The 12153-nt window shown below is 39.7% G+C and overlaps 1 protein-coding gene across 2 annotated transcripts in view; it reads left to right on the forward strand.

The window, feature by feature from the left end:
• LOC106941087 (ephrin-A5) overlaps window positions 1–12153 on the forward strand; it is a 122253-nt gene that overhangs the window by 88243 nt on the left and 21857 nt on the right. For both annotated transcript variants that reach the window (XM_015024035.1, XM_015024032.1), the window contains exon 2: window positions 7856–8148. In XM_015024035.1, the coding sequence (XP_014879521.1) occupies window positions 7856–8148 (293 nt within the window). The remainder of the gene's footprint in view (window positions 1–7855; window positions 8149–12153) is intronic.

The raw sequence follows: 12153 nt of genomic DNA on the forward strand, positions 1-12153 counted from the left end.
GCTATGCATATCACAGGAAAGTGGTTTTGACACTTTCCCTTGAATTTTCTGCGACGCAGAAAAAAATGTTTTCTACAGTCAAAATATTCTGAAATCGACGGATGGTGGAAATGTAATTTCGCAATCAGGATGATTGTGGAGTGGAAGTTTTATGGTGCAGTTGTCAGTTCTTTTTTTTTCACACTTTTCTTCTCTTTTAACCAAGACATTCCTTTAGCATCAGTAATCAAAAGATAAATATATGTCAGGAAGGTTAAGTCCCTTTTGCACTAATGAAATCAGGAAAATAAAGATTGACAAAGAGCAACAGGTTCTCTCCCCTCTCCCTCTGCCTCTTTCCGTCTGTCAGTGCGTTCTTTCTTTCAGCTCCCCCTCGTTTTCATCCTCAGACCCAGGCCAATCATCTGCAATTAGACAACTGTGCAAACTATATAGAGAAGTGTTTGCGATGTGTGTTTGTAGCGTATGTGTTGAAAGGTCATGAAAAGACTTTTGCGTGTGCATGCATGACTTGGGTTCAGTTGGAGTTCATCTCCTCTCGGCTAATCTTGTGTTCCCCTAACCCAAAATCAACAAACGACTCTTTATTTTAGCGGCATGTACACTTGCATGGAAAACCGACACAAAAACTGGGAGTGAAACTGCAGTTTTCCGCAACTAGGTTTCAATGATTTTCTAGTTCGAGGTTACTGAGATTTTATGTATCGGCCAGCAAAACGATGCCTGAGGATGTACAAATTTCGTCGAGGAGGGCAAAACTGTAGGCAGATCTTAGTCAGGGTCATGAATTGAATTAAGAAGTGTATGAGAAAATGAAAAGAACAGAAAAGGGCAGGGGCAAAAACATGACAGAAAATAGGAAAAGCAGCCACATTCGCAGAGATAATCTCCTTTTCTGAAGCACTCATGGCAGAGTTTGTAATGCAAATCGCTGTCAGCAGTGCTTAAGTGCTCATGTCTTGTTCTTGTCAAAATCTCTTAAGAGCATGAAGGAGTTTTGTCATAGTGCATGCATCAGTTGTCCACTTTGAGTTCACATGTTGTCATCAAACGTTTGCTGCAACACAGACAGATATATGGCTCAGCTTGAAAAAAATCAAGAGGTAACCGTTTACATGGACTTTTTAAAAGTGGTTCCTACTTGATTAGGCTAACATTTTAGCCTTTTTAAGTTTAACTAACTTTTGCAGCATTAGAAAAATTATCTGACCATTCATATTTATTTTGGATTCCAAACCTGGTTGGATTTGCCTCCAGAAAAGTCCAAATTTTATATGGCAAAGAATCGACAAGATTCCATAAAAATGTTGGCATCACACAGCTTTTGTCAGATTTTTCTGAGAAATGGTATTCCATGTTGATAATCTCCCATTGCACCAGATCCCAATGATCCTCTGTTATATTGAGATCTGTTGACTGCAAAGGCCATGACATTGGAGTACAGTGAACACATTGTCTTATTTAAGAAAGCACTTTGAGATAATTTGAGCTTTGTCACACAGTGGATTATCCTTGAAGTAGCCAGATAGAAATAAACATGTTCAGCAGCAATACTCAGGTAGTTTGCAGGGTTTAAACAATGATCAGCTGGTTTTAGGGACCCAACGTCTAAAAATAAAATGTACCCCATACCATTATACCACCGTCAACAGCAGCAGTCTAATTTGTTCATGCAGGGCTGGATGGATCCATGATTTTATGTCACCAAATTCTGACAAGCTGACTGTAACTTAACATATTTCCAAACTGTCTCAGTCCAGTTTCAGTTTGCACCTGACAGGATTGGAATCCAGTGTCTGCTGCTGCATCTCGTCTGCTTCAGTGTTGTTGAGCTGCACAATAAATATATTGAACCACAATCATTATCACAGTTTCGACATGCACTGAGCTGTTATTTTTTGCATTGAAGCAATGGAATACATATTCTGAAAACCACTCAAAAGCTTCAAGTTTTTAAGTTAAAAGTAGCCTCCCTTCATATTGACTGACCTTTTAAGATACTTTATCAGCTCAACAATATTTGTTCATGCATTAAGCATATTTTTACATTTACAGCTCTTAAACTTTTACTTGCCAACTCTTTGGATGTGTTTGTAGTGAAGCGTTTTTGCAAAATAAAACAAATAGAAAACTTTTTTTTTTAATCCGGTTAATGTATCAATGGTTGGTGTTAGAAGGTGGTCTACATGTGAGTGACTCCATCGAGTGGTGGTATTTACAGTGATACTGTGCCTTGGCAACACATTGTGAAGTTCCTCTTCCTCGCCTCCGTTGAATCTCACTTATTCAGCTGGTTAGAAGGCTGGAATTGCTCCCCGGCTCTGCCTGCCACAGAGCTCCCCCGTCTTTCTTTTTCACTCAGGTTATCTGTCTTTCCCCGTCCCCCTCGCTCTCTGTCTCCAGCCACCGATGCTCGGCTCGGAGAAGTAGCTGATGGCGCCGCGTGTGAAGCGCGGAGGCCCCTGTGTGTGTTTGTCTCTGTGAGTGCGTGTGCCTCTGGTGCACGCCCTGCAATGTCACTGGGCTGTGTAATTGAAATGGAAATGAGCCAATCAGGGACTGCAGTGGTGTGCCACCTTTCGCTGCGTTCACTCCACTGTTCCAGCTCTGCCAGACTCACTCTGTTTGTAACTCTGAGCAAGTTTATGTGTGGGAGCTGACAGTACTTAGCTCCTGAGTTTTCACCCAAAAAGCCCTGTCGAGTTGGCGGTGGTGTGAAAATGCCACCATTGGTCGATAGAAATGATGTCCCCTTCACCGACAAACACACACACGCTGCGTCCGGCTGATTTTTTTTCCATCTTTGTGTTGTGACCTACAGCTTATTGGGCCAGCTGTGGCATAACGAAAACATGTAATTATCACCATTTGACAATTAGCCTCTCATCCAAGTTCTGCCCCTAATTACCTATTTAACTGCTTGAGGGCGTCCGCTGTCAATCTCTGCTGCTACAGTTTCTCACAAGAATGCGAACAATTGCTGCCAGAAGTATGCCGTAAACTCCAGAGATCTGACTGTGGTTTGGGTGGAGTGTGTGCATGTGTGTGGCGTTAAGGGGGGGAGGATTGGGTAACTTTGCAAAAAACTCCACATGGACTTTTTTGTTCCTCCTTGAACATACTTTAGTCCTGTCTCTAATTTGGAAAGCTCTTTTTTTCCCTGGACTGAATCTCAGGGTTTTTTTTTCTTTTTTTTTTTTTTTTTTTTGACAATACTCCTCAGAGGAGCTGCTTTTGAAATAAGGGAATACAAGAATAAATCAGACTGAACACTTTTATGGACTAAAGATGAAATTGGCCATCATGATAATTTGGGCCGTATAAAATCCATTTTTTTCCTCCCAAATTCCACTTTTTTTATTTTATTTTATTTTTTATTCACTCTTTCAGGCATTGCTCCCTGCAGGAAAAATGTCAGTATTCTAATGACACTTCCTTCATTCAAGCCAGAAATGAATTCTTCTAATCTTTCAAACGTTTGTTGAAGTCTCAACGAGAGAAAACCTACACAACAACTAGTTAAAGCTTTTTAGCTGGTCATGCTGTCTCATCTGGCGAATCAGTTTTTTGATCATAACACTTTACGGTCTTAAACCTTGCATGTTCTGGAGATCTTACGGACATAATGAGGAAAATAAAAGATTGCTTCAGCTCAATAAAGAGTCATAGTCAGGGCCAGTGAATGTATGTGAAAAGTCAGACTCCTGAGGCTTTATTTCACTGCAATCTTAACATAACTCCTTTCTAAAAGTACATTTGAAACGCTACATGCAGCACATCTGTTGAGTAACAGACCCCTGCCTAGTTACTTCACGAGGTAGTGGGACTGATTAAGCAGCTAAAATCAGATTGTTATATTCCTGGATTTACATTTTATAGGCTTTCCTCAAGTTTCTGTATAATCTGAGTAAGTTATTTATACATTTAAAAGCACATAAATTAGAAAATGTATAAAAATTGGATTCAGTTTTCTTATGAATTTAAGAATAAGATTATTAAACACGGGTCAAGTTTTAGTGGTTTGTATGTGTAGCACAGTGGCTGTTGTATGTTTGAGGAGCTTTTTTCTGTTTTTGGGTGAAAAACAGTTTCTTCTCTCTGCTAAAAAAGCGGGGAGTGTTTGTACAACTGCAGCAGCCGATTATGTCTCAAATTGCTACAGATGAGACGTCGGCTGCATCTGAAACTGCCACATTACAACCACCATAACAAGATGTTTATGGGAACAATGAACAAAACAAATCCATAACATGCAAGATTTTCTCTAAACGGACTTGACTGCTCACACTATCAGGCCATGCGCATGCAGTTTTAGGGGGAAATCTCCCAAAAACGATGAATGTACGGTTGGACAAATCCTGCACACTTTCACAGAGAGCCTGGCAGTGGAATCAGCAGTATTGCCGTCTCCTCTTTGTGTCCTGCCTTGTCTTTTGGAACCAGATTCTTTCACTTCTCCCCACTCATGTCACTTTCCCACTCTCACTCTCTTTCTTACTTTGTGCCATTAGCAGCTTTTGGCTGTCTTACTGCTGCTCCTTTGCCAATTTTATTTATTTATTTTCCTGGCAGTTCATTCAACTGATAACACAAACCCGATGCTTGCTTGTGAATGCTCATCAGGTGTAAGGTGGGTGTGTTTGCCGCATAGGTGTCACTTTGTGTGCGTGTTTGTGAGGCATGTTACAAATGCCTGTCCTGTCCCTTTTTATGAGCTCACTCACCCAAACATCCTCTGGCTCATTTGCAGTCAGGGCCACCAGCTACTATTCTGACTGCTGAGGCACAGAGAGAAGGGCAGCTAAAACATCACACAAACACACACGCATGCATTCTCGCTGTAATCCTCATGCTGTCTCACACACACACACACACACACACACACACACGCACGCACACAAACAGTGTGTGCACTAACACAGAAGCCGGGCCAAGCGGATGGGAGGATGCGACCATCAAGTCGGTGACATTTTGAAGCAGTAAGAGAGATGCATGGCTCTTCCTGGACCTCCACAGACATGTTTTAAATGAAATGTTACAGATGAGTTCCTCACTGGCTCAGCTGTAAACACCCTTACCCTGGTATTTACCCTACATGGGTAAACAGAAGGGCGGGGAAAAAGACAACAACTTTTTAACCTGGCTCATGCTCATATATACACAGATGTGCATTAATATACAGAGCAGTGGCCTGAGGAACTCGCATGATGACAATCATGAGAGATGGCTTGGCTCAATTTGTAGATTGATTGTTGCATTAAACATTCCATTATCCAAACATTCAGCCGAAGTGACAAGTGAGCGCACCCGGCCCGTATTCTGCTCAAATTGCCATTTGATCTTCAGAACAAGTGAATTTGGGTCGTGCTGGATCTCTGCACTGGAACCCGCTCGCGCCGATCCGCAGCCTGCATCCAGAGTGGTTTTACAGAACTTAATGTTTATTTAGAAAACCAAGAGGACATTCTGTACACTCACCAACTACTTAATTAGGTAAAATTTACAAATCATCCAGTCATATGGCAGCAATTCAGAGCATTGGGGCATCTAGATGTGGTGAAGACAATTGGCGGAGCATCAGAATGAGGGAGAAAGGGTATTTATGTTGTTCTGAATGAGCAGACCACATTCATGGTTTGCTCATCCAATTCCTTGTTGACATCAGAACAGAGTGGACTGACTATTTCAATGTGATAGAAAGGGAATATTTCCTCAAACAACTATTTGCTACAGCCAAGTTTGCAGGGTACTGTTTCTGGGTGCACCGCATGTCAAACTCTGATGCAGATAGACGACAGCAGAAGGAGACCACACAGGACTCCACTCCTGTAAGCGTAGAACATGAAACCTGAAGCTACATTTCAGGCTCAGCAAAACTGGACAATTACAGATAGAAAGACATTGACGGGTCCGATGAGTTCCCATGTCTGCTGCATGTTCAGGCAGCATGGTCGGCGTTTGCCAAGAACCTCTTACACCAAGGAAGGAAGGACTTAGGACTTAACTATAACACAAAAGAATCAGAAATAAAATCTTGATATACAAATACTTTTCCAATCTCATATATTTTTTGGAGGGGAAAAACTCCAACGGCATTTTTTAAGAGTAATTCGCTGGTGTCAGAAGTTGGACGTTTCACTGAAACAACATAAAGCAAATAAGTAAAGTGTAAGATGAAGGAAATTATGACATTATAATGTATATGTTTTTCACCAGCATCTGAGGATGTTTGAAACATTTATTGAAAAATCAATAAATCTTCCCCCCCCCTCTGCTTTAATTTTCACTATCTTGTGAAGACTCATTAGCATGCCTTAGTTCTTTATAACCATAAATCTTGAAGCTCTGGAGTTTATAGGATAAAATTATTTATGTCTCTTGCTTGCTCTGCATGTAATTAGAGCACTTGCAGAGTTTCTTAAGAGTTTTTTGAACTTCTTGTAACCTTGTTGTGTTATAACATCGAAGGGTGGGTCTGAAATATTAAGTCACGTCCCCTGCATGGCTTTCAGTTAGCCACAGATAACAAATATATTTAGTATGTCTCTTGAGATTAGAATAAAAGCTAGTTTTTTCAGCCATTAAATTTGAGAAGTAAAACACATAGATTCATCACATATTGCTATGTCTCAAATATTTATCAGTGTTTTGTTTTTGTTTTTTTATGATTAGCTGTTAAAAATCTCCAAATTCAGTTTTTCAAGAAATAAGAATGTTCCTTGAGATTAAAATTAGATTTTTAATATAGAAATCTCAGCCTACTGAACAGTATGCCCATATACCGAACAGCATATGCACTTAGTACATGCTCGCTAAAAGCAACACGTTGTTGCTTTTAGAAGAATTACTTCATCAATGGAGTGAGGCTGTGGTTATTTCTGTTATTTTTGCTAATTTTCTACTGTATTTTTTCCTTCCATTAAACATTCCATTAACATTCTAGAATACAGCACTCCGTAAACCACCAGTTTATTTAGCCATGACCACAAGAATAAAAGTGAACAAAAATACATGCAATACATGGTGTTACTTAATCTTTATAGTATATTAATTTTTAATTTGTTGCCATGAACATGAATACTTGGCAACTGTGTACATACAAGTCATAGTGTGCATCAACATTACAGTCTGAAGAATTTCAGATGTGAAACAATTTTTGCTCAGTGACCAATGAATGAAAAACCCTCCTTGATATGCGATCAACACGGAAACAGCTCTAATTTGGCCCACAGATGAGATGCCTGTTTGATGGGTGACAGAGAAGAAATAGTCTCTGTGTGTGTGCTGACGGTGACAGTGTGTGGCCTTTGATGAAACTCCCTGTACATATTGCAACCCCGTGACCCTGCACAGCCTGTTCTAGATCATTGCCGCTGTAAAGATGCTTCACTGCACAGCCCTCGGAGACAGTTTGGCTCCGTATTTTTCCTATCGTGACATTTACGGTCTTGCCGTCCTGCAATCCTGTATCCTTCTGACCAGGTCTATTTTACACTCACACTTTTTTTTTTTTTTTTTTTGCAGTAGCATACCCTCAAGTAAACGTTTTCATTTTCTTGAGAGATCTAAAAATCTGTTTACTTGCTTGGATATTTTCTCTGGGCCAGATCCTCGATTGCAATGATTTAGATGGAATGCGGTTGGTATGTGTGAGTAAATATGTATTGCAGGAAAAAAGATTTATAGATAAACCAACTCATCTAAAAGTATTGGACCACGAGAATGCGTGTGCGTGTGCTTACAAATTTTTCAAGTACAAGAGGATATAAAAGGAGTTTGAGTTCATTCTGAATTCAAATGAAGTTTAAAAATGTTCAGGCACTTGTGAACCCTTTCTGTTCTCCTTCTCCTCCAGGTTCCACCGTGGTGATTATCACATCGATGTGTGCATAAATGACTACCTGGATGTCTACTGTCCTCATTATGAGGACCCTGTGCCTGAGGAGCGAACAGAGCGCTATGTCCTCTACATGGTGAACTACGACGGCTACAGCACATGCGACCACACCGCCAAGGGCTTCAAGCGCTGGGAGTGCAACAGGCCGCACTCCCCGAACGGGCCGCTAAAGTTTTCAGAGAAGTTCCAGCTCTTCACTCCCTTTTCTTTGGGCTTCGAGTTTCGACCAGGCAGAGAATATTATTACATCTGTGAGTACCTGCCATCCTTGCATACAAAGCTTTGACAAAGGAAATATAACATTTTGACACATTGCAACCACAAACTTCAATGTATAATTAATTTCTCATCTTTGGTAGAGAAACTCAAAGTAGAGCATTGATTTGAGTTTGAAGCACAAGAATACACACAGTTTTAGTGAACAAACAGCATCATAAAAAAAACATACATTTATAGTAGTGAAAAATATGAAGTAACGTAACGTCACTTGACCTGACTGACAGAGTTGCACCACTCTTCCCAGACTTAAGGTTTCTCAAAGGCATACTATTCCTCAGCCCGACTTTCTGTGTGCTCAATGCAGAGCATTGAAAGTGGCGTGGCAGCGATCCTAGCAAATACTTCAGCCAGGCTTTTCACACCATTTCTGTTGCTCACAGAAAAATCTTTTTCTTCCCTAAAATGGATGTGGAATTCATAGGGGAGTCCAAACTGAGACGGTTTGAACGTTACAGCTCACTTTCTCCCAGCTGCACAAAACCACATCTCAAAAAGGAGGGCCTGTCCGTCCGTCCGTCCGTCTGTCTTCTGCATTCATCCTCTGCCTCCTGCTCTGCTCATGGTATATGTTACGTCGTCTGCTTCTTTGACAGTGTAACTGAGCCAAACTGAGTTCATCTAAAGTTAAAACCCCTGGGAAATTAGGTTTTACCAAAGCCAGGGTAATGGAGTAGAATGGGATGGAGCTGTTTTTTCCCCACCACAGACTACACCCACGGTTAGCCAGAGGAACCACTGTCAGGTGATGCGTTTGCTGCTGTATCTTTACAACACATCGGTCTCAAGAATATCCTGATTGTTGCAAAACAGATGTAATGCTTCATTTTAGAACACATGTGCCAAACTCAAGACTCACGGGTCAAATCCAGCCCACTAAAGTTGTTTAAATAAAACTTTGAGATAACGGCTGTGTATGTGTAGTTACATTAATCTGAAAGATGTTAAATATCATTTAGTTTTACGAAGCACTGAGGATACAGAGAAATTTATATATTTTAACAGTTTAGTCAGTTTTATTAATACATTCTACCACAATTGGCCCCTAGAAAACATTAATGATCTTAATGTGGCCTAAATGAAAATGAGTTTCTCACCCCTGACATGGAGAAAGTGAGAAAGAAAAGCTTTATTGCACCCAGCAAATGCTTCTTTTTACAAATCGACTTCTGCTATAAATTTTATTTAGGAATATCAAAGTAAAGACAGCAGAATACAGATGCAATACATATTTTCAGATTTTTATTCTGCAAAAACACCCAACAACAAAGGGAAACCCATGTATCATTTTACTTCTGCTCCACACTTTGTCTTGGTCTATCACGTTAAATCCCTAGCAAGTATGTTAACGTTTGTGGTGGCAATTTCACACAATGTGAAAACATTCAGGATGTATGGCTACTTTTGCAAGGCGCTGTGGCTCGATTTCCTTGCCTGCTTCCTTCACATTTTTCCCTCGTTATTTTTGAAAACTGAGCCAAACTCTGATCTGCTTTATAAATTGGCACCTTTCTTTATGAAGCAGTTAACCTGACAGCCAGCCAAGAGCTCTGCGCTGTATTTATTTCATGTTTTGCTCTTTGACCATTCTCGGCTGTAATTCATAGCTGCGAGATGAGGTGTGCTAAGTACATCAAATCCCACAGCCCTCTCAGTGGTGTCTCTCCTGTGTGTGCCCACAAACCAGTCTGTATCTTTCCTCTCTGTGCTTTTAACAACCTGATGTTTGCTCCATTTGTCTGCTATAAGGTAACCAGATTTTATTTGGCTTTTACAGCCAATTTGCAATCCACCAAAATGAGATGGGGGGTGAAATGAAAGTCTTGCAACTTGGGAGCATGGATGGGTGTTAGTGTACAGTTATAAAATGTATCCTCCCCCCCGCCCCCCCAAAGTCTCCAACATTTTTTTTTTCCCATTTCTGTTGAGAGATGCTTGTCCTAAGGGGTGGATTAAATTACACTGCGACCGACAGGGTTTCCATGGAACGCATCCATTTTGCCATAGTGTGCCATATTGGTTTAGTGGCCTGCGGCTTCATTGGCTATTGAATGATTCTAGTGTATAGCCTCGCTGGCTACTGTTGCGGATATTAAAGTCATCCACCATGAAGCCATCTGACGTGATATTCCACCTGCCTTTTTGTCGGACTTGGTTCCCCATGAAAAGCAAAGGAGATAAATCTGATGGATTGGACAATCACTTTAGAGGACAAAATGTAAAGCTGACGGAGGAATATTGGAAGGAAATGACATTACTGGATCCGCCAATTCATCTGCAGGTTTTATCTTCATCATCCGCCACCTTCATTGTCTGGCCTGCTCTTGTAGTTTATCAGTGTGTTTCATCACCTTACATAAACCCTAAACCCAATATTTGCATACAATGCCTGTCAATATACCAAGCTAAATGTTTCCTGTTTTAGATCAGCCTGTAATCAGTAAATGCAATTGTTTCTATTTGCTAAACGTGAGAATAACCAGAGACAGAAAGTTTTCAAAGTCAGTAATTTACATACATTCCATAGTATTTGGTAGACTTGCTTTTTAAACTGAGTGAATGAGCTCAAACATATCGGTTATCTTTCCACAGGCTTCTCTCAAAAAAGTGTTGATGTTTTGGTAAAGTCCTCCTGACAGAACTGTTCTGCGTCCGGTTTGTAAACCTCCATTGCTCTCTCAGAGCTTTTTAGCTTGTCTACATATGTTATATAGGACTGAAGTGAGGATTTTGTGATGGTTGCTCCAAGACATAGACTTTATTGTCTTTAAGCCACTTTGTAAATAGTTTGCCAGTATACTTAGGATCATCATACATATGAAGGACCAATTTGCACCAAGTCTGATGTCTTAAGTTGAATTTTTCCACGTGGTGTTTGTACTTTTTGATACCATGTATTTATTTATTTATTTATTTATTTATTTATTTATTTTATTTTTTAAGTACACCCATCCTTCCTGTGCTAAAACAATGACAAAGCATGATTCTGCCTCGGCCATTCTTCACATTTCGACTCATTTTCATCATTAGTTTTACAATAGTTTCACATTTAGCAAATTTAGCAAACAATTTCAGTATTTTGAATTAATATGTAACCATTTTCAATTGTACATGTTCTCTCTTTGCACGATTCACCAATTATTAAATTACTGAAAAGGATCAAAATTCAATTAAAACTATTTTTTTCAAAAGGGAAATATCTGATTACTGCATAATATTAATCTGTCTAATCTTTTCAGGGATTACATATGTGGCATGGTATTACGATAATAGGGTTGTAAAGAACACAAAGAACCAAACTGAAAACACTGACTCAGACTCAATTATCTTTTGTCACTAATCCTACAAAAGGGAGGATGTCATTTTTTTTCTGAGATTCTTTTTTATAATTTCTTTTTTTAAATCAGAAGATTTTGTTAACAAAGATTTCTGTTGCTTTTAAAAGTGAAGATAATGTGATGGTTTAGAAGGCTACTAAATTAATTTATATTACATTAATTATAGTCACGTTTATGTATGTACTTTTAAGGCACACCTGAAACACACTTCTTCATTGTGGACATCATGGAAAAAGAAAAACAAATCAGCCAGCGTATTGGAAATAGCGGTCATCCACAAGTCTACTTCATCATGGGCACTATTTCCAGAATGTGCTATATTCATCTGTTCAAACAATTACATGCACTAGAAACACCACGGGAATGTCTATTCATTATGTAGTTCAGCTACTAGATTCTCTGTTCCAGAGATGACGTGTTTTGTTGCAAAATGTGTGTTTCTACCCCAGAACAAAAGACCATTGACTTAAATCTGTAAGACATTGTCATTATCCATAGTAAAACAAGCCGTGTACCAAAGAGTCAAAGATAAGCCCGCTAAGAGAAGACGAAAACAGTCTGTACTCAGTTACACCCATTCTGTCGAGAGAAATGGGACAAAATTCAAGGAAGTTAAAATTGTAGAGGAATAGCCAGAACATA

This window comes from Poecilia latipinna, unplaced genomic scaffold (assembly GCF_001443285.1).
Source record: "Poecilia latipinna isolate Pla-1442-1.1 unplaced genomic scaffold, P_latipinna-1.0 Scaffold91, whole genome shotgun sequence".
NCBI classification, from domain to species: domain Eukaryota; kingdom Metazoa; phylum Chordata; class Actinopteri; order Cyprinodontiformes; family Poeciliidae; genus Poecilia; species Poecilia latipinna.